The sequence below is a fragment of the Salvelinus namaycush genome, chromosome 7, assembly GCF_016432855.1.
Source record: "Salvelinus namaycush isolate Seneca chromosome 7, SaNama_1.0, whole genome shotgun sequence".
NCBI lineage: Eukaryota > Metazoa > Chordata > Actinopteri > Salmoniformes > Salmonidae > Salvelinus > Salvelinus namaycush.
The window spans coordinates 5,775,573-5,800,660 of record NC_052313.1 but is presented as its reverse complement, the minus strand read 5'-3'; the positions used below and the strand labels follow the sequence as shown (position 1 = coordinate 5,800,660).

General features: G+C 44.8%; 1 protein-coding gene across 4 annotated transcripts; it reads left to right on the top strand.

Annotated features, from left to right (window-relative positions):
• The first annotated feature begins 31 nt into the window (after positions 1-31).
• On the top strand, positions 32-12,438 carry LOC120050919 (U2 snRNP-associated SURP motif-containing protein-like). Of its 4 annotated transcripts, none has more exons than XM_038997449.1 (15): positions 32-136; positions 2,898-3,002; positions 3,113-3,179; positions 3,602-3,768; positions 5,609-5,771; positions 6,155-6,234; positions 6,390-6,477; positions 6,931-7,071; positions 7,313-7,559; positions 7,713-7,799; positions 8,254-8,456; positions 8,774-8,884; positions 10,742-10,878; positions 11,307-11,534; positions 11,741-12,438. In XM_038997449.1, the coding sequence occupies exons 2-15, from the start codon at positions 2,923-2,925 to the stop codon at positions 11,877-11,879; spliced, it is 1,938 nt and encodes a 645-aa protein (XP_038853377.1). In that variant the 5' UTR covers positions 32-136; positions 2,898-2,922; the 3' UTR covers positions 11,880-12,438. The 4 variants fall into 4 exon arrangements, with proteins under 4 accessions (XP_038853377.1, XP_038853376.1, XP_038853375.1 ...); XM_038997448.1 differs by lacking the exon at positions 32-136 and adding an exon at positions 147-611; XM_038997447.1 differs by lacking the exon at positions 32-136 and adding an exon at positions 622-1,084 and having other exon boundaries at positions 1,351-3,002.
• The last annotated feature ends 12,650 nt before the right edge of the window (positions 12,439-25,088 follow it).

Genomic DNA, 25,088 nt, shown 5'->3' with positions numbered 1-25,088 from the left:
CCCTCCGTCCATGGTGGAGAACACCCTCCCTCCGCCCCCCTCGGGCCTGCCCTTCAACGCACAGACCCGCGAGAGGCTGAAGAACCCCAACGTCACCTTGCTCCCTCCGCCCAAGAACAAGGAGGAATTCGACAAGGTAATTCACCGTGGTCTGGGATGTTGCTGTATTAGGCCTGTTGTACCAGTGTTTTGGTAGACGTAGGTCTACTTAGGCCATTGGGCAGCCAGTGACGTTTTGGGGCATATCGTCTACTAGTCATAGGTTTGTTCCATTTTAAAATGTCTACTTTTATTGAGGTGTTTTCCTAGCTGGGCTAGAAGGAAAGTCATTTAAGATGACAGTACAGGAACAATGGCTGTATAGAGAGGTGTGTGTTTAGTCTAAATAGAAAAGCAGTGGTAAGTTGTGTGGGAATTAAGAACTGTATACATAAAATTGACAGCAGTAAAGTTGTTTTTCATATGATGCAGTTTATAATGCATTTTATATTTATATTTTTCACCTGTTGCCTTTTTAATAATACTCACATATTCTATGTTTATTATCTGATGTGACTTCATATACAGACTCTGTCCCAAGCCATAGTCAAAGTGGTTATCCCAACAGAAAGGTACATGTTTTTATTTTTTTAATTGGTGTAAAAACGAATAAAAACAACCCATAATGAATAAACCCACATTTTAAAGTTTGATCAATTAGATCTCTGCACGCTACGGGGGTCGTTCAGTATGGGTGAGCAATGGTTGAGGCAAGCACAAGTAGGCTTATGACCCCATGAGGTTTAATGCTAGCAGACGTAGCCTTATAGCTCCATCAGGTTTAATGCTAGCGGACGTAGCCTTATAGCTCCATCAGGTTTAATGCTAGCAGACGTAGCCTTATAGTCCCATCGGGTTTAATGCTAGCAGACGTAGCCTTATAGCCCCATCAGGTTTAATGCTAGCAGACGTAGCCAAAGAGCCCCATCAGGTTTAATGCTAGCAGACGTAGCCAAAGAGCCCCATCAGGTTTAATGCTAGCAGACGTAGCCAAAGAGCCCCATCAGGTTTAATGCTAGCAGACGTAGCCAAAGAGCCCCATCAGGTTTAATGCTAGCAGACGTAGCCATAGAGCCCCATCAGGTTTAATGCTAGCAGACGTAGCCATAGAGCCCCATCAGGTTTAATGCTAGCAGACGTAGCCTTATAGCCCCATCAGGTTTAATGCTAGCAGACGTAGCCTTATAGCTCCATCAGGTTTAATGCTAGCAGACGTAGCCAAAGAGCCCCATCAGGTTTAATGCTAGCAGACGTAGCCTTATAGCTCCATCAGGTTTAATGCTAGCAGACGTAGCCAAAGAGCCCCATCAGGTTTAATGTTAGCAGACGTAGCCAAAGAGCCCCATCAGGTTTAATGCTAGCAGACTGCAAGATGCTCATTCCTACAGCACACCATTGGCTTCCTGCCACCACAGTGTCCATATGCTCTTCTCTTCACACATTTATCCAACTCTCCCTGCAAACATCAATACAGTCCGTGAACCACCATGCCATTACTTGGTGTAGAGGACATCAAAAGCATTTTCACTACACCATATCACCACTCGCATGCATAAGCTAATAATATCCATACACTCTCACATGACGTACATACCATACCATTCTGGTAGTAGTTGAGTTCTTTAGAGTGACCGGTCCTGCCCTCTGACTATTGCTCACTCCCACCGAAACGCCCCCTTGGCCTCTGTCATCCAATCACGGGCTCAGCAACACCTGTCCCCAGCTCAGACATCCAAACCTCCCATTAGTCTGTGACCTTTGACATTGGCCTTGGTGAGCAGAACAAGTTGAACTGTCTGCGGCAGCGAGGGACCTGAAAGCATCATGGGATGGATTGGGAAAGTATACAGAATTTTACCCACCATGCATTGGTAGGATCAGCTCCAATACTATCTCGTCAATGTGATTTGTGTTGTCTACAAATAAATTAAAGACATCCTGTGTTGTTTTTTTGTTGGCCACTAATTTGTCCAACATGCACCAATATTAGATCACTCTGAGGCCTAATTCACCCATTTACACATTGGTATTTATTCATACATCATTAACTAGTGATTCATATGACCAATAGAGGGTCTTTTTGTTATGTAGCCTATTTAGGCCAACAATCCTGTACTGCTTTGGTTCTTCCAGTCAGCCAGACAGCCAGTCAGGAGTTTTCAGGGTGGATTTGACAGGCACTGTATTGGCTGATACGTCACTCAATAACGAGTCACTCAAACCTCTCTATCACACTTGTATTATTATCCAGCTTCACTGTCCTCCCTTCCTTCTAGTCTTTACTGTGGGGAGATGGTAGTTAGCATTGCCTGTTATCTTGATTCATAAAGACTCATGCATGTTTATATAACTAGTAGAAGTAATAACTAGTGTTTTATTTTAGACCTTTAATGGCTCTTAAAATTGATTTTAAGGTATATTTTATAATATCAGAAATGCTAAGGAAGATGTTTCTTCCATCATTCTTACACATTAGATTAGTTAATGTAGTCAAACAATACAATGTAAGAAATAGTTCAAGTTTAATTGTCTAGTACAGCGTTTCCCAAACTCAGTCCTGCCGACCCCCAAGGTGTGCACGTTTTTGTCCTAGCACTACACAGCTGATTCAAGTAATGAACTCAAGCTTTGATTATTTGAATCAGCTGGAGCAAAAAACCAAAACGTGCACCCCATGGGGTCTCCAGGATGGAGTTTGAGGAACGCCGGTCTAGTACATCTGGATGTGTTGTGATAGTGTGTAGCCCAGAGGCTGTTCTAGGTCTCACTAGCAGACTGTCTGCTAGTCTGGCTGGGCCTCAGGAGAAGAAGGGTCGACTGCTCTGAATCCGTTTGTTTTAACTGTGTTTTTCTTCTAGGAATTTGCTCTCTCTCATCCACCGAATGATCGAGTTTGTGGTGCGTGAGGGCCCCATGTTCGAAGCCATGATCATGAATCGAGAGCTTAGCAATCCCATGTACCGGTATGTTTGTGTGTCTCCCGTGATCACTGTTTTGATCATGTCATGTACCATAATGTATTTTGTTAATCAACAAGTTGACTGTTAGTCATTGTGTTGCCTCTGTTGGCCAGGTTTCTGTTTGAGAACCAGAGCCCAGCACATGTCTACTACCGCTGGAAACTCTACTCAATACTACAGGTCAGTATGGACCAGCCAATCATGTGGCACCTTGTCCTGCATCACATCCTCCCCTTTTTACCTTCTTCTTTAGCACCTCTGATGTCTGTCCTCTCATGACTGGTTAGGTCAAACATGTCTGTCCTCTCATGACTGGTTAGGTGGAAAGCAGTATAGGTCAAACATGTCTGTCCTCTCATGACTGGTTAGGTCAAACATGTCTGTCCTCTCATGACTGGTTAGGTCAAACATGTCTGTCCGCTCATGACTGGTTAGGTCAAACATGTCTGTCCGCTCATGACTGGTTAGGTCAAACATGTCTGTCCTCTTAATATTGTCACATTGAAAAGGAGGAAGAAGAGGCATTGTTCAACTTGCTACTGTTTGATACCCTGAACAATGTCCTTGTTGTCTAATGTGAATGATGTCCTAACCCCCCACAGGGAGAAGCGCCAACAAAATGGCGGACGGACGAATTCCGCATGTTCAAGAACGGCTCGTTGTGGCGCCCTCCTCCCCTCAACCCCTACCTACACGGCAACTTTGAAGAGGGGGAGGAGCCAGAGGAGGAAGAAGAGGAGCCTGGGAAGAAAGGATGCTTAAAAGAAGAGTATGTTCTGTGTTTGTAATGTCATTAACATATTGGTATTCTCTAATGGACAAATGCGCAAAGAATCTGGTGAAGCAACGAGTCAACCTTGGCCTTCGTTAGCCAACACAGAAAGACCTGGAGAAACTCCCGGTACATAGGCATTGGCTTAATCAGCTTATTCTACCAACCAATCATCTCCCACAACACCTTCCCCCTCCCCGTACGCAAGCACACCACAAGCATAGAGCCATGCCTTGCAGTCATGTGATTCGCAAAATGTTTATTATGACAAATGCTTTACTCAGTAGGTCAGTCCCATAGAATTCAATGGTCACTAAGGCCAACTTTGAATTTCTTGATGTACCAGGCTTATATGTGCTGTGCACAATAGCATGTGGATGAAGTTACTCGCACCTTGACACTAAATACCCTGAGATAGACTAGTGTCCTGTCCAGGGGGTGTACTGGTACATCACGCTGCCTCACACTATAGTAACAGGAGATAGACTAGTGTCCTGCCCAGGGGGTGTACTGGTACATCACGCTGCCTCATGCTACAGTAACAGGAGATAGACTAGTGTCCTGCCCAGGGGGTGTACTGGTACATCACGCTGCCTCACACTACAGAAACAGGAGATAGACTAGTGTCCTGCCCAGGGGGTGTACTGGTACATCACGCTGCCTCACACTACAGAAACAGGAGATAGACTAGTGTCCTGTCCAGGGGGTGTACTGGTACATCACGCTGCCTCACACTACAGTAACAGGAGATAGACTAGTGTCCTGTCCAGGGGGTGTACTGGTACATCACGCTGCCTCACACTACAGTAACAGGAGATAGACTAGTGTCCTGCCCAGGGGGTGTACTGGTACATCACGCTGCCTCACACTACAGAAACAGGAGATAGACTAGTGTCCTGTCCAGGGGGTGTACTGGTACATCACGCTGCCTCACACTACAGAAACAGGAGATAGACTAGTGTCCTGCCCAGGGGGTGTACTGGTACATCACGCTGCCTCACACTACAGAAACAGGAGATAGACTAGTGTCCTGCCCAGGGGGTGTACTGGTACATCACGCTGCCTCACACTACAGAAACAGGAGATAGACTAGTGTCCTGCCCAGGATGTGTACTGGTACATCATGCTGCCTCACACTACAGAAACAGGAGATAGACTAGTGTCCTGCCCAGGGGTGTTCTGGTACATCACGCTGCCTCACACTACAGAAACAGGAGATAGACTAGTGTCCTGTCCAGGGGATGTACTGGTACATCACGCTGCCTCATGCTACAGTAACAGGAGATAGACTAGTGTCCTGCCCAGGGGGTGTACTGGTACATCACGCTGCCTCACACTACAGTAACAGGAGATAGACTAGTGTCCTGTCCAGGGGGTGTACTGGTAAATCACGCTGCCTCATGCTACAGTAACAGGAGATAGACTAGTGTCCTGTCCAGGGGGTGTACTGGTACATCACGCTGCCTCACACTACAGTAACAGGAGATAGACTAGTGTCCTGTCCAGGGGGTGTACTGGTACATCACGCTGCCTCACACTACAGTAACAGGAGATAGACTAGTGTCCTGTCCAGGATGTGTACTGGTACATCACGCTGCCTCACAGTACAGAAACAGGAGATAGACTAGTGTCCTGTCCAGGGGGTGTACTGGTACATCACGCTGCCTCACAGTACAGAAACAGGAGATAGACTAGTGTCCTGTCCAGGGGGTGTACTGGTACATCACGCTGCCTCATGCTACAGTAACAGGAGATAGACTCCTCTATGCGCCAGACAAGGCTACTAACTTTAAACATAAAAAATGATGTTGAACTACTTATCCCCCCCCCCCTCCAGAGAGCGTGATCAGCTAGAAGAGCTGTTGAGAGCTCTGACTCCTAGGAAGGGGGACATAGCAGAGGCCATGTTGTTTTGTCTGAGTCATGCCGAGGCTGCAGAGGAGATCGTAGAGTGTGTCACAGAGTCTCTCTCCATCCTCAAGACACCACTCCCCAAGAAGGTAAACAGGATGAAAGCCAAGCGTCTGTTCGGTTACATACTATGATAAATAGGCATCTTTCTTTTCCTTTTTCTATTGCATGTATATAGTATTGTTTTGTATTATTACCTCACCTAAATTAATTTCCATGTAAATGGGCAAATAAAGATACTTTATCGTGTCGTAGGCACAACTTTGTTTTGCGTTCACCCATGTTTGTTTCTTTGTAACTTCCTTTTTGCCTTGTGGTGTTTGGTTTTCTGAAAGAGCCTTGAGTGGCTTGTGTAAAATGTGCCGTAAAATGAGTACTTTTTTATCGTAGTTATTCCATTCTATCAGGGAGGACTGGTCATTTTGGCTGAAATGTATTTAAAAAAATATATATTTCCTTTCTTGTTTTTCAGATTGCACGGTTATATCTTGTGTCTGATGTGCTGTACAACTCATCTGCTAAAGTAGCCAACGCGTCGTACTACAGAAAATAGTAAGTCGTTGGGTTCAGTGGTTGTGATGTTTGGATGTGACTGTGGGTGTCAAGGACCTTGCTTGCTTTTGGTTTGCATAACTTTGCAGTGTATATATTGGCATTGAAGATGTTTTCCTACACAAGTTAATATGTTGAACTTGTCCCTCACACAGCTTTGAGGCCAAGCTCTGCCAGGTCTTCTCAGACCTCAATGCAACATACAAGACGATACAGGGTCACCTACAATCAGAGAACTTCAAGGTATATTCAATTGTATACATTTTCCAATCAGTTTTAATCATGTTACCTACACCTTTCTTTCAGAACTACACAGGGCCTAGGGTGTAGGAGCTGGGTTTTAGGGGCTAGGGTTTGCTTCTGGACAGGGCCTAGGCTAGGGTGTAGGAGCTGGGTTTTAGGGGCTAGGGTTTGCTTCTGGACAGGGCCTAGGCTAGGGTGTAGGAGCTGGGTTTTAGGGGCTAGGGTTTGCTTCTGGACAGGGTGTAGGAGCTGGGTTTTAGGGGCTAGGGTGTAGGAGCTGGGTTTTAGGGGCTAGGGTTTGCTTCTGGACAGGGTGTAGGAGCTGGGTTTTAGGGGCTAGGGTTTGCTTCTGGACAGGGTGTAGGAGCTGGGTTTTAGGGGCTAGGGTTTGCTTCTGGACAGGGTTTTATACCGTTTCAACTTTCTAAAGTAGTATTTTCTCTTGGCCAACAGCAACGAGTGATGTCGTGTTTCCGTGCGTGGGAGGACTGGGCCGTGTACCCAGATCCCTTCCTCATCAAGCTACAGAACGTCTTCCTGGGTCTAGTCAACTTGTCAGCTGAGGAGACGGCTTCCACTCCCATCACAGTAGAGGTCAGCTAGCCTACTCCCCCTTGTGCTCGTTCTCATGGTTCTGCTAATGAATGCTTGCTAATCTTATTATTAGCTACGATTTTAATATGTTGTCATGGTTTGACAATATTGTGTGACTATTGGAAATGTTACGATTTGATAATGTTGGTGATGTGTAATGTCGTCCACCCAGCAATAATAACTTCTGGAAGCTTCTTTTTGTTTTGAATGTAATCCTAAACCACTCCACTTCTCACTACAGAAACCACCGTTTGAACACCTGGCCCCTAGTCTGTTGGCCCAGCCTGAGCCAGTGGAGGACATCGACGGGGCCCCCATTGGGGAGGACATGGATGGGGCCCCACTGGAGGACGTGGATGGGGTTCCTATAGGACTGGACGGGGCTGCCGTGGTGGCCGGCGCCCCTCTAGACGGAGCTTCCCTGGGGCTGGATGATCTGGATGGAGTGCCCATCAAAGCCCCGGAGGAGGACATAGACGGACTGCCCTGTGAGTGACCATTTGACTTTTACACATCCACATACGGACACGTTGATTATTAAAGGGATACTTCATATTTGTTTCCTTACCTTGGAAGAGGTCTATGGACTTAACCCCGAACGTCAACAGGACAGTTTTCTAATCAACCTCCTTGTCTTTTAGTGGATCGTGCTGCGGCCAAAGCTGCATCCTTTAAAGTAGCACCTTCAAAATGGGAAGCAGTGGACGAGTCTGAGCTGGAGGCGCAGGGTGAGACCATGACTACAGACTACTTTCTACCAAGCTAGGATTCCACTTGAATAGGCTACTTTCTACCAAGCTAGGATGCCACTTGAATAGGCTACTTTCTACCAAGCTAGGATTCCACTTGAATAGGCTACTTTCTACCAAGCTAGGATTCCACTTGAATAGGCTACTTTCTACCAAGCTAGGATTCCACTTGAATAGGCTACTTTCTACCAAGCTAGGATTCCACTTGAATAGGCTACTTTCTACCAAGCTAGGATTCCACTTGAATAGGCTACTTTCTACCAAGCTAGGATTCCACTTGAATAGGCTACTTTCTACCAAGCTAGGATGCTACTTGAATAGGCTACTTTCTACCAAGCTAGGATGCCACTTGAAAGTATCCTGAACCTGTTTTTTGTGGCAATTTCTATCAAGCTATGGTTTTGTCTTAATTGTGTATCTGTTTCCTCCTCAGCCGTGACCACCTCAAAGTGGGAGATCTTTGAGCAGCCAGAAGAGGAGAAGAAGGGCGAGGACGACAGTGACGATGAGGACACCAAGAGTTCTCGTTCAGAGGAGCCTCCCAGTTACTCCAACCCCATCAGAGACGACTTGGACACCAAGACCAAGCACTCTGAGATGAACGAGGACAGACGCACCAAGCTACGGGAGATAGAGGTTAATATGGCAGCATTTTACTGGAGCTCAGTTGGTAGAGCACTAGGATAGTGGGTTCAATTCCTGGGACCACCCATATGTATAAAAACAATGCGATTTACTGTGTCTGCTAAATGGCATATAATATTATTATCAGATGGCCGGAAATTAACAGACAAACAAGTACAACTCACATGAGGCTCGGAGTTGTTAATTTAATAGTAAAATAATAATAAGGATACAAAGACGTTTGGTTTCCTCCACATGTTCAGTGGCCACACCATGTAAGTTGACCCTGTCGTATTTTTCTACATGTTAAAATAATATGTTTTCTTCAGGTCAAAGTGATGAAGTTCCAGGACGAGCTGGAGTCTGGGAAAAGGCCCAAGAAGTCTGGCCAGAGTCTCCAAGAGCAGGTGGAACACTACAGAGACAAACTGTTACACAAGGTATTACTTATGAACCAAATCCTCTTGGTTCCTGAAGGAACATGCAGTACATTCTGAAAGTACTCACACCCCTTGACTTTTTCCACATTTTGTTACATTACAGCCTTATTCTAAAATTGATTACATTGTTTTTTTCCTCATAAATCTACACACAATACTCCATAACAACTAAGCAAAAACAGTTTTTTTTTAATTAATTTTTTTACATTTATATATATAAAAAAAAAAAAAAATCACATTTACATAAGTATTCAGACCCTTTACTCAGTACTTTGTTGAAGCACCTTTGGCAGCGATTACATCCTCGAGTCTTCTTGGGTATGACGCCACAAGCTTGGCACACCTGTATTTTGGGGAGTTTCTTCCATTCTTCTCTGCAGATCCTCGCGAGCTCTGTCAGGTTGGATGGGGACCGTCGCTGCACAGCTCTTTTCAGGTTTCTCCAGAGATGTTCGATTGAATTCAAGTCTTGGCTCTGGCTGGGCCATTCAGTGACATTGAGACTTGTCCCGAAGCCACTCCTGTGTTGTCTTCGCTGTGTGCTTAGGGTCATTTCCTGTTGGAAGGTGAACCTTCGCCCCAGTCTGAAGTCCTGAACGTTCTAGAGCAGGTTTTCATCAAGGATCTCTCTGTGCTCGGTTCATCTTTCCCTCGATCCTGACTAGTCTCCCAGTCCTTGCTGCTGAAAAACATCCCCACAGCATGATGCTGCCACCACCGTGCTTCCCCGTAGGGACGGTGCCAGGTTTCCTTCAAACGTGACGCTTGGCATTCAGGCCAATAGTTCAATCTTGGTTTCATCCGACCAGTGAAGCTTGTTTCTCATGGTCTGAGAGTCTAAAGGTGCCTTTTGGCAAACTCCAAGCAGGCTGTCATGTGCTTTTACTGAGGAGTGAGGAGTGGCTCCCGTCTGGCCACTCTACCATAAAGGCCTGATTGGTGGAGTGCTGAAGAGCTGGGTGTCCTTCTGGAAGGTTCTCCCATCTCCACAGAGGAACTATGGAGCTCTGTTAGAGTGACCATCGGGTTCTTGGTCACCTCCCTGACCAAGGTCCTTCTCCCCCGATTGCTCAGTTTGGCTGGGCGGCCAGCTCTAGGAAGAGTCTTGGTGGTTCCAAACTTCTTCCATTTAAGAATTATAGAGGCCCTGTTATCTCGGTGACCTTCAATGCTGCAGAAATGTTTTGGTACCCTTCCCCAGATCTGTGCTTCGACGCAATCCTGTCTCGGAGCTCTACAGACAATTCCTTCGACCTCATGGCTTGGTTTTTTTCTCTGACATGCACTGTCAACTATGGGACCTTATATAGACAGGTGTGCGCCTTTCCAAATCATGTCGATTCAATTGAATTTACCCCAGGTGGACTCCAATCAAGTTGTAGAAACATCTCAAGGATGATCAATTTCGAGTCTCATGCAAAGGGTCTGAATACTTACATAAATTAGGTATTTCTGTTTTTTATATTTGCACAAATTTCTTAAACCTGTTTGCACTTTGTCATTATGGGATATTGTGTGTAGATTGTTGAGGATGTTTTATTTATTTAATCCATTTTAGAATAAGGCTGTAACGTAACAAAATGTGGAGGAAGGGGTCTGAATACTTTACGAATGCACTGTAGGAGCTGTACTATTGTTGGCCAATGTTATGGCACCCTTTATTACATGAATTACGGTCATTGCTATTTACCTCAATATTACCTGAAGTTTAAAGGACAGATATTGATGTATTTAACAGCCCAGGACTCCCTGGAGAACAGTTCCAATTGTTACTGGGTGTACTATCATAGCTGAATAAAGGAAAATATGGATAATGTTGCTTTCCATTCAGTAATATAACTTAACGCCTTTTTTCAGGAAAAAGAAAAGGAGAAACTGGAACGGGAGAAAGAGAAGGAGAAAGAGAGGGAGAAAAGGGATAAGGAGAAAAGCGAAGCTCGTTTAAAAGACGCCAAGAAGGAGAAGGAGGAGTCTACTCCGACCAGGAGAGACAGGTTAGTCCCCTCATAGTTTTCGTGATGCGTTCATTAGACTTAATGACATTAGGGGCTCTATTAATCAATCAAGCTTTATTTATAGACCACATTTTTTTCCAACAAATGCCTTTCAAAGTGCTTAAGAAATCAAATAATACAAGGTGAGAAAGATGAAACACAACTTTTCTATGCAAATCTAAAATGAAGATTGACAAATAATGGTTGGATAGCAAGAGGAAACTTAGTGATAGAGCTATGTGATGGGTTCCTAGGAAAGCACTCTCTATTAGGGTTAAATACCATTCATATGCACCGTTGAAAAGAGGGGCAGTTCAGGGCTTCCTTGACAGATTCATATCTCACTGGGATTCAAATTAAAAACCGATAGCCAGTCGTTGTATGACAAAAAAAAACTATTATTCTGCCTATTTCATCATCTCTGCCAGGCGTGGTCTGTCTCCTGTGGTTGCTAAGAAACGGCGTCACAGCGTCTCGCCCGGCAGCCCCCCGAGGAGCAGCAGCAGACGGGCTCGCTCCCCGTCCCCCCGCTCGGAGAGGTCAGAACGTTCCGCGCGCTCGGACCGCTCCTACTCCAAGGACGTAGTGTCGTCACGATCCCGCTCCTCCCACAAAGACTCCCCTCGCGTCACCAGCAGCAAGAAGTTGTCCAAAAGGTCAGGAAGCATTTAGATGTCTTTAAAACATTATTCTAGAAGTATGTTGTTCTACTTTTACCTTTTGAGAGGAAGAACAACTGTTTGTCAATCAAATATCTGATCCTTCTATCTTTGTGTTGGGATAACTTTCAGAAATGTCCTTAAAGGCCATTACAGCTTGGGTCTCCAGTTCTCCTTAACTCTCCTGTGTGCTTTCTCCCCAGGTCTCCCTCTTTACCCCGCACGCCCAAACGTTCCAGGAGATCACGCTCCAGAACACCCAAGAAATCCGCTAAGAAGTCACGGTCAAAATCACGGTCTCCGCATCGGTCCCACAAGAAATCAAAGAAGAGCAAACACTGACAAATCACTTCCCTGTTCACTCTCCCCTATACACCCAACCTCCACTATACACCCCCCCTCTCCCGTGATGGATAAATAAAATAATGAACTGGAGTGGCAGCTCCGTTCCCTGCCTGAATGTTCCTGTGAAGAAGAGGATGATGAAGAGGAGTAACGGGTATGCCATGTTGGGTCTCGATGAATCCAGCCTGGTTGCCATGTTGGGTCTCGATGGATCCAGCAGGGTTGCCAGGTGAGGTGTCTCTGGGATCTAGCTGTGTTGCCATGTTGGGACTAAATGGATCCCAGCTGGGTTGCCATGTTGGGACTAAATACATTTTGCCAGAATGGATCTAACCCGAATAATAAGAAATGATGATCTGGATATGTGTCCTGCCCACTCTTCCACCGCCCAATGGGGTTAATCCTTGTAGTAGACCACACCCCCAGTGTGATGATGTAGTCTTTTTTTCTCCATGATATCCTTTTCTTTTTGAATGAAAAGGATTCCTAATAAAAATTAAATTTGTCCTTTAACTCTTTGCAACGCAAATCGTTTTAAACAAGTCCTGGAAGTCCCCCCCCCCCACCCCCCGCTGGTTCAGTCCGTTTCCTCTATTTTGACACAAACCAAATATGCAGTATTTCTCTACAGACAACACCAGAATTAATTTGAGGTCAGTTAGAAGTTAGAAGTTCAACAGATAATAGATCAAAACAGTCATTATTTTCTGACAGACAGGAATCCTAATGTACCTGTTCAGCGCTGGTATTAAACATATGGCTGTTCTGTGCCTGAGGACACCCCAAACAGACAAAGATTCTTGCCCAGTCTGTAATGGCAGTGATGGAAACGGGAGAAAGTTTGGAAGTCGGAGCTGTACTTGACAACACTGAAAATATACAAGCCCAACTGCTTCCTTTTGTAGAAATAAACATAGCAGATGTGTAACTTAGACTACGCATATCTTTAAAAGCAAAAATCGCTAGTAATTACTATCTTGTCTCATCGCTACAACTCCCGTACGGGCTCGGGAGAGACGAAGGTCGAAAGCCATGCGTCCTCCGAAGCACAACCCAACCAAGCCGCCCAACCAAGCTGCTTCTTAACACAGCGGGCCTCCAACCCGGAAGCCAGCCGCACCAATGTGTCGGAGGAAACACCCTGCGCCTGGCCCGCCACAGGAGTCGCTGGAGCGCGATGAGACAAGGATATCCCTACCGGCCAAACCCTCCCTAACCCGGACGACGCTGGGCCAATTGTCCGCCGCCACATGGGCCTCCCGGGTCGCGGCCGGCTGCGACAGAGCCTGGACTCGAACCCAGAATCTCTGGTGGCACAGCTAGCACTGCGATGCAGTTCCTTAGACCACTGCGCCACCCGGGAGGCCCTAATGTTTTTCAAGGTTAAACAAAGTTGGTTGAGTTCATTCCCCTGCTGGGTGTATAGTCCATAGATGTGTCCGTGCTTACACTGTGCTGGATATATGGACACTGCATCAGATGGTGAACTCTGCTACTCCGTTGTCATGGTCTACATAAGTACATTTTAATAAACATCTACTCTGGTTACACTTGAGCAAGCAGTTATATATCCACGAATAATGATATAGAAGTTGATATCCAGAAGGCTCGGCCACACAGATTGTTTTTATTAAACTACATATCCACTAGGTGACAGTATGATGCTGCTTTAAAGGTTCACAATTCTAGAGACTTCTAATGATCCTTGTATTGTGTTATTCATTTGTTTTTAATGTTGTTGACCTTTTAAAAGTTGCCTACACATCAGCATCTCAAGCACAGACGTCTTGCCATCAGTTCTCAGTCCCACTCGGTCGTGTTCCTGGGAAAGAACAAATGGATGTGCTGATAAATGTCTGCTTATGTAACACTTTAACTTTAATCCAGCCCCTCGCCCCGGGCGCGAACCAGGGACCCTCTGCACACATCAACAACAGTCACCCACGAAGCATCGTTACCCATCGCTCCACAAAAGCCGCGGCCCTTGCAGAGCAAGGGGAACCACTACTTCAAGGTCTCAGAGCAAGTGACGTCACCGATTTGAAAGGCTATTAGCGCGCACCACCGCTAACTAGATAGCCATTTCACATCCGTTACACTTACACACACACACACTCGCTCTTTCTCTCCCTCTTCTCTCTTTCTTACTTTCTGTCTCTCTGGGGCTACCTAACACTGTAATTCGTCTTACATATCGCTCGCTATGTGCTACGAGCCTCGGTGAGAAAGAGCCGTGGTCTTTGCCAGGATAGGATTTGGGGTGTTTGCTGTGTAACTGTGCCATGGGAAAGCCCCGTGCTGAAGGAATGATGTGCTGTCAGTTTTTCTCTAATCTATCTGGAATAGAGTCCTTGCTTGTTTAGAGCCCTGCATCTGTCCTCACAGATCCCCGGTGGAGTTTAGCCAAAGATACAATAGTAAACTGTCTCCATGATGCCGGATGTGTTGAGTCCCGTCCATGTGTACAATACTGGGAGAGAGAGAGAGTCTGTCTTGCTGAGACACTGCATGGCCATTAAGGCTGACTTGATAGGAGGCTTGGACCACTCTCCTCCTCAGGAAGTAAAAACCTAAAGCACAGATGTGATCTAAAGAGGATGACCTCACGGTTAAAGACATGGGAACACTGCGCGTGTGTGACCCTTTGGATAAAGACATGGGGACAGAGACTGATTCAGTTTGGAAGTCAAATCAAATGTATTTATATAGCCCTTCGTAAGAAGGGCTAAATATATCAGCTGATATATCAAAGTGCTGTACAGAAACCCAGCCTAAAACCCCAAACAGCAAGCAATGCAGGTGTAGAAGCACGGTGGCTAGGAAAAACTCCCTAGAAAGGCCAATAGTAAGGGATGAACGATACCTTTTCAAGCCTCTTGACGTTTATGGAAGTACTGTCTAGAAAGACCCCTTGTGACACATTGTATTGATGTGTTAATCCTTACGATATAACATGGCGGAACTTGTTTTTTTTATTTTACCTTTTATTTAACTAGGCAAGTCAGTTAAGAAAAAAATATTATTTTCAATGACGGCCTAGGAACAGTGTGTTAACTGCCTTGTTCAGGAGCAGAACGACAGCTTTTCACCTTGTCAGTTCAGGGATTCGATATTGCAGCATTTTCGGTTACTAGTCCAACGCTCTAACCACTAGGCTACTTGCCGCCCCTTGTATGATCTATAATAATTCATTTAATTTGTAAAGTGCTTTTCTCACACCAAAGGCGCTTACAAATTATTAAAAACAATCCAAAATAACAGAACATAGAACACACAAAGAATGATCAGAATTCCTTTTCTGACCAGCAAGGTCTTGATAATGTATATAGACTGTAAACTAGACCATAAAGCATCTGCTATAAGACACATTGATGGATTTATCTTTTGTTACAGAAGTCATAGGCGACTTTGGAAAAGTCACCTAACTAATTCCTGTAGTAAATAAATAGCTTGGCATCCATCTACCCTTTCTATGCGCTCAATGTAGATTACGGTAACAATTGAACACAGAAACCAAACAAACCTGAAAAACGAATTAACGCAATAGTGTCTTTATTTGCGCAAATTAAGCATGGGTGATAATGTGTTTTTCTACCGGATTATTTCGGTTCATAAAGTAAGCTCGAGTTTGGAGTACTACAAGAGCTCCTCTGTCTCGCGATTAAAGCGCAGTCGGCTCTGCTTCCAGTTAGTAAAGGCGACTAGAGGGGTACTAGGAGGTAACTATCCCCCCCCCTAAGAACAATGTCTAATTGCTGACACAAAACATTTTTTGGGGAGAAACATTTAAAAAAAAGCAACTTTGAGGAAAATGCTAACGAAATTCTATCGAAACATTGACTGTAGTACTCGATTAGGAAAAACACTAGATCACTGCTACTCGCCTTTTCGAGATGCCTACAAGGCCGTCCTAAAGTCGGGAAATCAGATCACGACTCCATTTTGCTCCTCCTGTCCTATAGGTAGAAACTCAACAGGAAGTACCTGTGCTAAGGTCTATTCGACGCTGGTCTGACCAATCGCAATCCATGCTTCAAATTGTTTTGATCACGCGGACTGGGATATGCTCCGGGTAGCCTCTGAGAATAACATTGACTCTTACACGGACATGTGACTGAGTTCATCAGGAAGTGTATAGGGGATGTTGTTCCCAAGGTGACTATTAAAACCTACCCAAACCAGAAACTGTGGATTGATGGCAGCATTCGTGCAAAACTGAAAGCGAGGACCACCACATTTAACCACTGCAAGGTGACTGGAAATATGGTCGAATACAAACAGTGTAGTCATTCCCTCCGCAAAGCAATCAAACAGGCAAAACATCAGTACAGAGACAAAGTGGAGTCGCAATTCAACGGCTCAGACACGAGACGTATGTGGCAGGGTCTACAGACCATCCCGGATTACAAAGGGAAAACCAGCCACATCGCGGACAACGACGTCTTGCTCCCAGACAAGCTGAACACCTTCTTCGCCCGCTTTGAGGATAACACAGTGCCACCGACGCGGCCCGCTCCCAAGGACTGCGGGCTCTCCACAGACGATGCCATCGCACTGCACACTGCCCTATCCCATCTGTAATACCTATGTCAGAATGCTGTTCATTGACTACAGCTCAGCCTTCAACAACATAGTACCTTCCAAGTTCATCATTAAGCTCGGGTTTAAACCCCGCTCCGTGCAACTGAGTCCTCTACTTCCTGACGGGCCGCCCCCAGGTGGTGAAGGTAGGAAACAACATCTCCACTGCGCTGATCCTCAACACAGGGGCCCCACAAAGGTGCGTGCTCAGCAATGACAGCGTGGCCACGCACACCTCCAACTCAATCATCAAGTTTTCAGGTGACACAACAGTAGGCCTGATTACCAACAATGACGAGACAGCCGACAAGGAGGAGGTGAGGGCCCTGGCGGAGTGGTGCCAGGAAAATAACCTCTCACTCAACTTCAACAAAATGAAGGAGCTGATCGTGGACTTGGGAGGAGGTGGAAAGCTTCAAGTTCCTCGGCGTACACATCACTGACAATCTGAAATGGTCCACCCACACAGACCGCGTGGTGAAGAAGGCGCAACAGCGCCTCTTCAACCTCAGGAGGCTGAAGAAATTCAACTTGGCCCCTAAGACCCTCAAACTTTTACAGATACACAATTGAGAGCATCCTGTCAGGCTGTATCACCGACTGGTACGGTAACTGCACTGCCCGCAACAGCAGGGCTCTCCAGAGGGTGGTGCGGTCTGCCCAATGCATCACCGGGGCACACTGCCTGCCCTCCTGGACACCTACAGCACCCGATGTCACAGGAAGGCTAAAAAGATCATCAAGGACATCAACCACCCGAGCCACTGCCTGTTCACACCGTAATCATCCAGAAGGCGAGGTCAGTACAGGTGCATCAAAGCTGGGACCGAGAGACTGAAAAACAGCTTCTATGTCAAGGCCATCCGACTGTTAAACAGCCATCACTAGTCAGCTACTTAACCCTGCACCTTAGAGGCTGCTGCCCTATATACATAGACATAGAATCACTGGCCACTTTAATAATGTTTACATACTGCTATACTCATTCCATATGTATATACTGTATTCTATTCTACTGTAATTAGTCAATGCCACTCGTCTTAATATTTATATATTTCTTAATTCCATTATTTTACTTTTAGATGTATTACTGTTAATTGTTAGATACTACTGCACTGTTGGAGCTAGAAGCACAAGCATTTCACTACACCCGTAATAACATCTGATAAATACGTGTATGTGACCAATAACATTTGATTTGATAGGGGGGAGGGACTTTCCCCCAACACACTCATCCAACATATTACTACTTTACTCAAAAGTTATCTAAATTATTATCTTTATCTTAAGGCTTTCCTATTTGTATATTTAAAAACATATATAGATCTAACTTCATTTAAATATATCAACAAAAAATATATATTTCATAAACTTATCTCCAAAAGTTGTGATGACACAGAGCACATGTTTTTGTTGAGCAGTGGCAGCCAGGGAAAGTGTTGGGGACATAATATGATGACATCCTGTGGTCTTAATGTGAGTTACAGAGGGGCGGGGCAGGTACCCCCAGGGGACTAGTTACCCGAGTACCCTATAATGAACAGTGCGCCACTGTCTCCGTTCGGCCGCGCTCCATATGGACGTTTTGTAACTGTATTCAGGTTTTGCATACAAGGAGAGACACGAATGGCATGGTGTGGTGAACGTTTGTCGTTGTTTATGATAACAGCGTCTTCTAATTAAGTAGGCTACAGCAATCATGTTGACAATTTAGAAACTTGCCTTCCATGTGCGAGCACAACGTGGGAATTCGTGCAACGTGGAAATCGGTGGCAGGTGATGGCTATGACGCCTCGAGAGTAGACTGTTGAAAACGTCCTAGAATACTACAGGCGAGGAATCATACTACGGATGATAACAATGAGAACGCTCGCTGCAAGTTGTCTGACTGCCAGGACGACTCGTCAGCGGATAGCGGGGCAGCAGCAGGAAACAATGCTGGAGGAGATCTGGAAGCGGTTCAGATGCATCTCACCTGCCTACCCGAGTGATACATGACGGCTAAATTCACTTTATCAGGATATATGCTCTGCTGGGAAGTACTGAGAACTCAACCAGGTAAGATGGTCTCACTGACGCAGTCGAAGTTAATGGAATGTTTATGCTTCTCTCTCTGAGTGGAGTAGTACTTTATTGTTAAGTTTCCCCGCATACTATAACTTAAAATCACAATACAGTGATGACCAATGTATGCTATGCACTCTGTTGCCTTTTTAGTTTAGGCAAATCTAGTCATTTTAAAAGGTTATATGGTCATGTTATTGTTGCCCACATCTGAGTTACACTGACTGTACAAAACATTAAGAACACCTGCTCTTTCCATGACAGACTGACCAGGTGAAAGCTATGATCCCTTATTGATGTCACCTGTTAAATCCCCTTCAATCAGTGTAGGTGAAGTGTATATTCTCCTGAACTATATTGAGCCACTGAAATGAAATTATCTTAGTGTTTGCTTATACAAACCTCTTCAAAGTGTTGTGTAAAATGTGTCCTGTTTTATGTACTCAAATATGAGGCGCTATATCTTTTTCCTGTAGGCTTACATTATTATTGCTCAAACATGTCAAATTGCCCTGTGAGAAAAGCCTACTGGTGTATGGAAACTCATCATTCATACCAGTAATGTTGAAGCAAAACACAACAACTAGTCTGTTCCTAAACCAAACTTCAATCTTTCCCAAGAGTCTAATAATCTTCTGCAAGTGATGTTGTCTTGTGTCTTTCACAAATTCTCCCTCTTTCTGCTAAAGTGACATGTATTTACTCTCATACAATCGGTCGCTATGGAAACTCCCTTTTGGTTGGATCTGCTGGGCTCCTGCGTTCTGTTATTTTAACACCAAGCCCAATTATCAATGCATGGGAATGTTTCACCCTTAACCAAGCCAACCCACTGAAACCCCCACACTTAGCACCATGAAGGGCATGTTTATACCTGGCTCATTAAACTGTTATCTCTTAGTCAGTAAACCCTTTAAAGTACCGTTCCAGGCTGCCAAGGACTTCCTAAGATCTGTCGAAACCAGAAGAGAAGCAACAGACAACGAAGTAAGGTCAAATTTGTGATATATTGATTGAGAGATACCCAATGTCTTCTCTTTGTCGTGTTTGTCCCATCACTGGATCGAGAGAGAATCCTCTTTGTGTTGGCTGGAAGTGCGGTACGATTACGTGGGCTGCCAGAGCAGACAGCTGTGGAAGTAGACTAAAGTATCTCTGTGGTTGGGTCCTCGGTCCTGCCCTGCCAAACCCCCTAGCTTAGCTGGCTCTTTAGACAGGATGCCAGTTGTCATGGTTGCAGGGCTAAACAGCAGCATATTGGCCCTTATAAACACAGTCCCATTCACCTGGGGGTAAAGATATCAGGATATAGACCCTTATAAACACAGTCCCATTCACCTGGGGGTAAAGATATCAGGATATAGACCCTTATAAACACAGTCCCATTCACCTGGGGGTAAAGATATCAGGATATAGACCCTTATAAACACAGTCCCATTCACCTGGGGGTAAAGATATCAGGATATAGACCCTTATAAACACAGTCCCATTCACCTGGGGGTAAAGATATCAGGATATAGACCCTTATAAACACAGTCCCATTCACCTGGGGGTAAAGATATCAGGATATAGACCCTTATAAACACAGTCCCATTCACCTGGGGGTAAAGATATCAGGATATAGACCCTTATAAACACAGTCCCATTCACCTGGGGGTAAAGATATCAGGATATAGACCCTTATAAACACAGTCCCATTCACCTGGGGGTAAAGATATCAGGATATAGACCCTTATAAACACAGTCCCATTCACCTGGGGGTAAAGATATCAGGATATAGACCCTTATAAACACAGTCCCATTCACCTGGGGGTAAAGATATCAGGATATAGACCCGTATAAACACAGTCCCATTCACCTGGGGGTAAAGATATCAGGATATAGACCCTTATAAACACAGTCCCATTCACCTGGGGGTAAAGATATCAGGATATAGACCCTTATAAACACAGTCCCATTCACCTGGGGGTAAAGATATCAGGATATAGACCCTTATAAACACAGTCCCATTCACCTGGGGGTAAAGATATCAGGATATAGACCCGTATAAACACAGTCCCATTCACCTGGGGGTAAAGATATCAGGATGGCCCAACCCATATTAGACATATTGATTTGAGGTCATGTGTTGGACTCTCAGTTGTCCCCCAGTAGAATAAAGCTGTGTTTATTTGGGTTTTATGGAAAAGTGTGTGTTGTCAAACTATTTTTCCATTTCCCTCTGTTTTGACGTCTGCTTGTCAGTGTTATCAGCATGACAGGTAGATGTACTTAATGTATAGGCTTGTAAAAATGGACACCTATTCCCTATGTAGTGCACTACTTTTGACCAAAGCCCCATGGGCCCTGGTCAGAAGTAGTGCTTAATTAGGGAAGTAGATCAGGACAATAGGAACCTGTACTGTACTTCCTGTAAAGTGTTGATGTGGAACATGTATTTCCTGTTTTCCCGTCTAATGAAGTGTCATTAAAAGATGACGGGGGGGGCTTGGATCTGTGTTAGTCAGGTTCTTCACAGTGAATAATTTATTACAGTTGTCAGCTGCCCTCTCCCTCTGACTTTTGCTGCCGTTCCTAAAGTGTATCAGAGGGATGAGTCTAACAGATCCACGGCCACATCAGGTTGACGCAGCAGTTAACATTATAACACCCATTATGAGTCAGGTCAGGAACACTTCTCTCTTGGGTGTAACAAACGTCACTGTGGATATCGCCCTCTGTGGCGCTGTCTGTCTCTCTGTCAGGACAAGAAACGTCTCCCTAGGGCTCCCTCCAACTCTTAACATTCCACACTGTGCAGGAAGTAACCACAGGGACAACAGCACACACACACACACACACACACACACACACACACACACAGAGCCCAGCCCCAGAGACCGTCTCAACTCGTGCACAGATTCAGCTCTTCTTATCACGTAAAACCTCTTAGTTCACTTTGAACTGCCTCCCTGAATTCCTAAGGGTATGATAGCTTTGAGATATGGTAATCAGGGAAGGTGTGCACCGCCCGTCGCTTAGTTCAACTTGTCGGAATCACCGGAATATTAACGGTATAATCGCTTCAATAGTTTGAAATATATACAGGACATCTAGTTATAATAATCTAATAACATATAATGTATACATGATGTAATGTAAAGTGTTTGTGCATAACTGCTTGCCCTGTGCTGAGTTAAAAGCCACCCGCTGTAGTCAGGGCTGGTCCAGATGAGTCTGGAATGTGTGAGTGAGTAGAGGGAAGGAATACGTTTTAAAGAACTGCTCCAGGTCCCAGTCTGGGAGGAGATTTGGTGGGGTCGGGGGTCACACGTCCGAGTACCACAACCATAGTGATCCTATTAAATTACTATTAGTAGTATTCTAATTCTATGGCCAGAGGTCAGAGGTCGTGTCAGGTCTGCTGCTCTCATTAACTGTCATTCAAGGACACAGACACCAAGTAGATAAAAAACACAAATGCATTTCTTTATAGTCACGTGACTTAACGTGCAGTAGGCCACGAAACAACGCTCGTTACAGAGTTAGTTTAAAAGATTGATCTCCTGGTCAAGTGATGCTTGTTTCCATTAGTTTCGCCTTTGACCTTTTTTTAGACTTAACGAGTTAGCAACCAGTCAGGAAACGAGGACTTGACAGTCAACGTTGATTTAATGAGGCTTGTTCTCAGTTCAGTGGAAACACCGGTATTGATGTCAACCTCTGAAAGTCGTACGTATCATAATGAGGTACCTATGGTACACACTTCCTCTTCCTATATATAAACGCACACACACACACACGTTTGCCCCCTAGCACAAGAGGTTTGACGTGCACCAGCAGCTGCAGTAGCCTCTGTGGTGCTGCCTGTGAAAGCCCAGTGGGAGAACAACCACTTCTGACCGCAGCACCATCAATATGCAGATGTATTACTATACAGTCCTCCTGATGTATTTTCAGTCTAGCCTTTATTAGGCAGATCTTTTTTTGTTGACTTGTGTCTGTCACTTTATGATGGTCTGTGTGTAGCCGGCTGCTTCATACTGCTTCCCTCAGTATCAAAGTGGTAGTAAACGCACCACACTGTACGCTACAGTTAGCTTAGCTTGTCTTTCTGAAGTGACAATATGTTTATGTGCAGCTGCTTCATTGAATGTGTCGAAAAATGGCACCCTATTCCCTTATAGGGCCTTCTAAAGTAGTGCACTACAAAGTAAATGGGGATGCCATTTGCACTTTGTGTCACTGCATACCAGTTGGTGCTGAGACCGGCTTCCCTCAGCATCAACATAGCGGTAAACGCACCATATGCTACAGTTAGCTTAGCTTGTCTTTCTGAACTGAGATTATATTTATGTAGTTTGTGGGTTTCCTTATTAAAGTATATTTTCTTATGAAGCTACATGCTTCTAGCACTTCTGAAAGGTCAGGGATGCTAACTAAAAGAACAGAGAGAGCCTACTGTATTTTTGAATCTTTTTGTTTGTTTGTTGACACCATAGCTAACAGGCCTGGCGTCTGTTGCAGGGCAGTGCACAACCTCTAATGTTCTGTTCTCTTGTCCTCTTCACAGAGACTACGATGCACGCCTGCCTCTCCACAAGTGAGGAAGACATTTTTTTTTAATAGACGTTTACATCCATTTCAATGGACATCTTACCGTAGGCCTCTGGGTCAAAAGTAGTGCACTACTTGCTGTATATAGGGTCCCATTTGGGGTGCACGTACTGTAAAACCCTTTTTGAATAATAAGGTGGGTATTTAAAATGTGAACAGCTCTGCTATTCTACGTGTTGAAACGTTGAGATACCGGTAAATGTTCAGAGGCGTGTTGTTTGGATAGCTACTGTAGTACAGGGCTGGGCTTCTTATAGATAAGTCAACTACGCTCTGGGATGTCTGGGATGGGAAGTCGGGATGTCTACATGTTCAAGTTTTAGCTTGTTTGTCTTGAACTTGTGTCATTTTATATATCTGTGTTAAATTAACTAAGCGGTATCGACAGAACTGGAAGAAAGGAATCATGGCACACACACACACACACACACACACTAGCTTACTCTCTCACTCACTCTCACACTACCTTTTCACGCACCGTTTCACCTCAACCGGTTTCTTCAGAACTTTGTTCAAATCAAATGTTATTGGTGGCATACACATATTTAGCAGATGTTATTGCGGATGTAGGGAAACATTTATGTTCCTAGCTCCAAACGTGCATTAGTATCTAACAATACATACAAATCCTTCCGAGAGAACATTGGATTGAAGGGATTTGATTTGACATATTGTTGTCATAACAGCCAGGTTTGTACTGATTGTTCAGCTGTTTGGATGCCCTGGGACTTTGTGTTCTCTCTCTACCTGTCTAATGTTTCCTTTGACTAATGATGAGTTCAAAGGTTCATGTGGCTTCAAACTCCTAGTTAGATCCATATGATTACAGTATTACACCGCTGGTTTAGATTTTCACAGCCGGTTAAAATGCTGAGGCCTTTACATTAATTAAACCCCTAAGTAAATACTGAAGCAAGGGGTTTGTATTACGAGGCTTGCAGAAATATTCACTGGGGCTTAGGCCTCGTGGAGATCTGTAAAAAAATAAGTCACCTCTTGTTTCATAATACAAGGCACAAAGTAGAGAGAAGCCAGTGGAATTGGCTTCCACAAGCTCGCTGAAAATGAAAATCCTATGGCCGTTTCTCTTTGTTGCTGAGGCTCCTTTTCTGATCAAATCAAATTTTATTTTATTTGATTCGAGCTGTTCAGTGTGTGTGTGTGTAATGTGTGTACACGTATACTAAGTGTACAAAACATTAAGAACACCTACCTAATATTGATTTGCATCCATTTTGCCCTCAGACCTCAATTCGTCAGGGCATGGACTGTACAAGGTTCGAAAACGTTCCACAGGAATGCTGGCCCATGTTGACTCCAATAATTCCCATTGTCGTGTTAAGTCGGCTGGCTGTCATTTGGGCGGTGGACCATTCTTGATACACACGGGAAACTGTTAGAGCGTTAATAAACCAGCAGCGTGGCAGTTCTTGACAGTCAAACCGGTGTGCCTGGCACCTACTACCCCGTAAATCTGTTGTCTTGCCCATTCACCCTGTGAATGGCACACAATCCATGTCTCAATTGTCTCAAGGCTTGAAATCCTTCTTTGACCTGTCTCCTCCCCTTCAACTACACTGCTTGAAGTGGATTTAACAGGTGACATCAATAAGGGATCATAGCTTTCACCTGGCCAGTCTGTCAGGGAAAGAGCAGGTGTTCCTAATGTTTTGTACACTCAGTGTATATGCGTGTGTGTGTGCTGAGCTGTGCTGTACAAGGGAGTGAAATTGGCAGCCGTCCCGGTCCCCTCGCGCTCGGTCTTCCAGGGAGGTAGATTCACTGTGCCAACGCAAACCAAAGCCCGGGCAACACTTTCAAAGGGCCTTTCTGGGTGAAAGGTGGAGCCTGTGTAATTTATGCTGTCATGACCCAGTGAGGGAGCTGCTGCTGGGGATAACTAGGGGTTAAATTCCACCACAATGCTCTCTGTTTTCTGAAACTACAGCACAGCTATAATGAAAA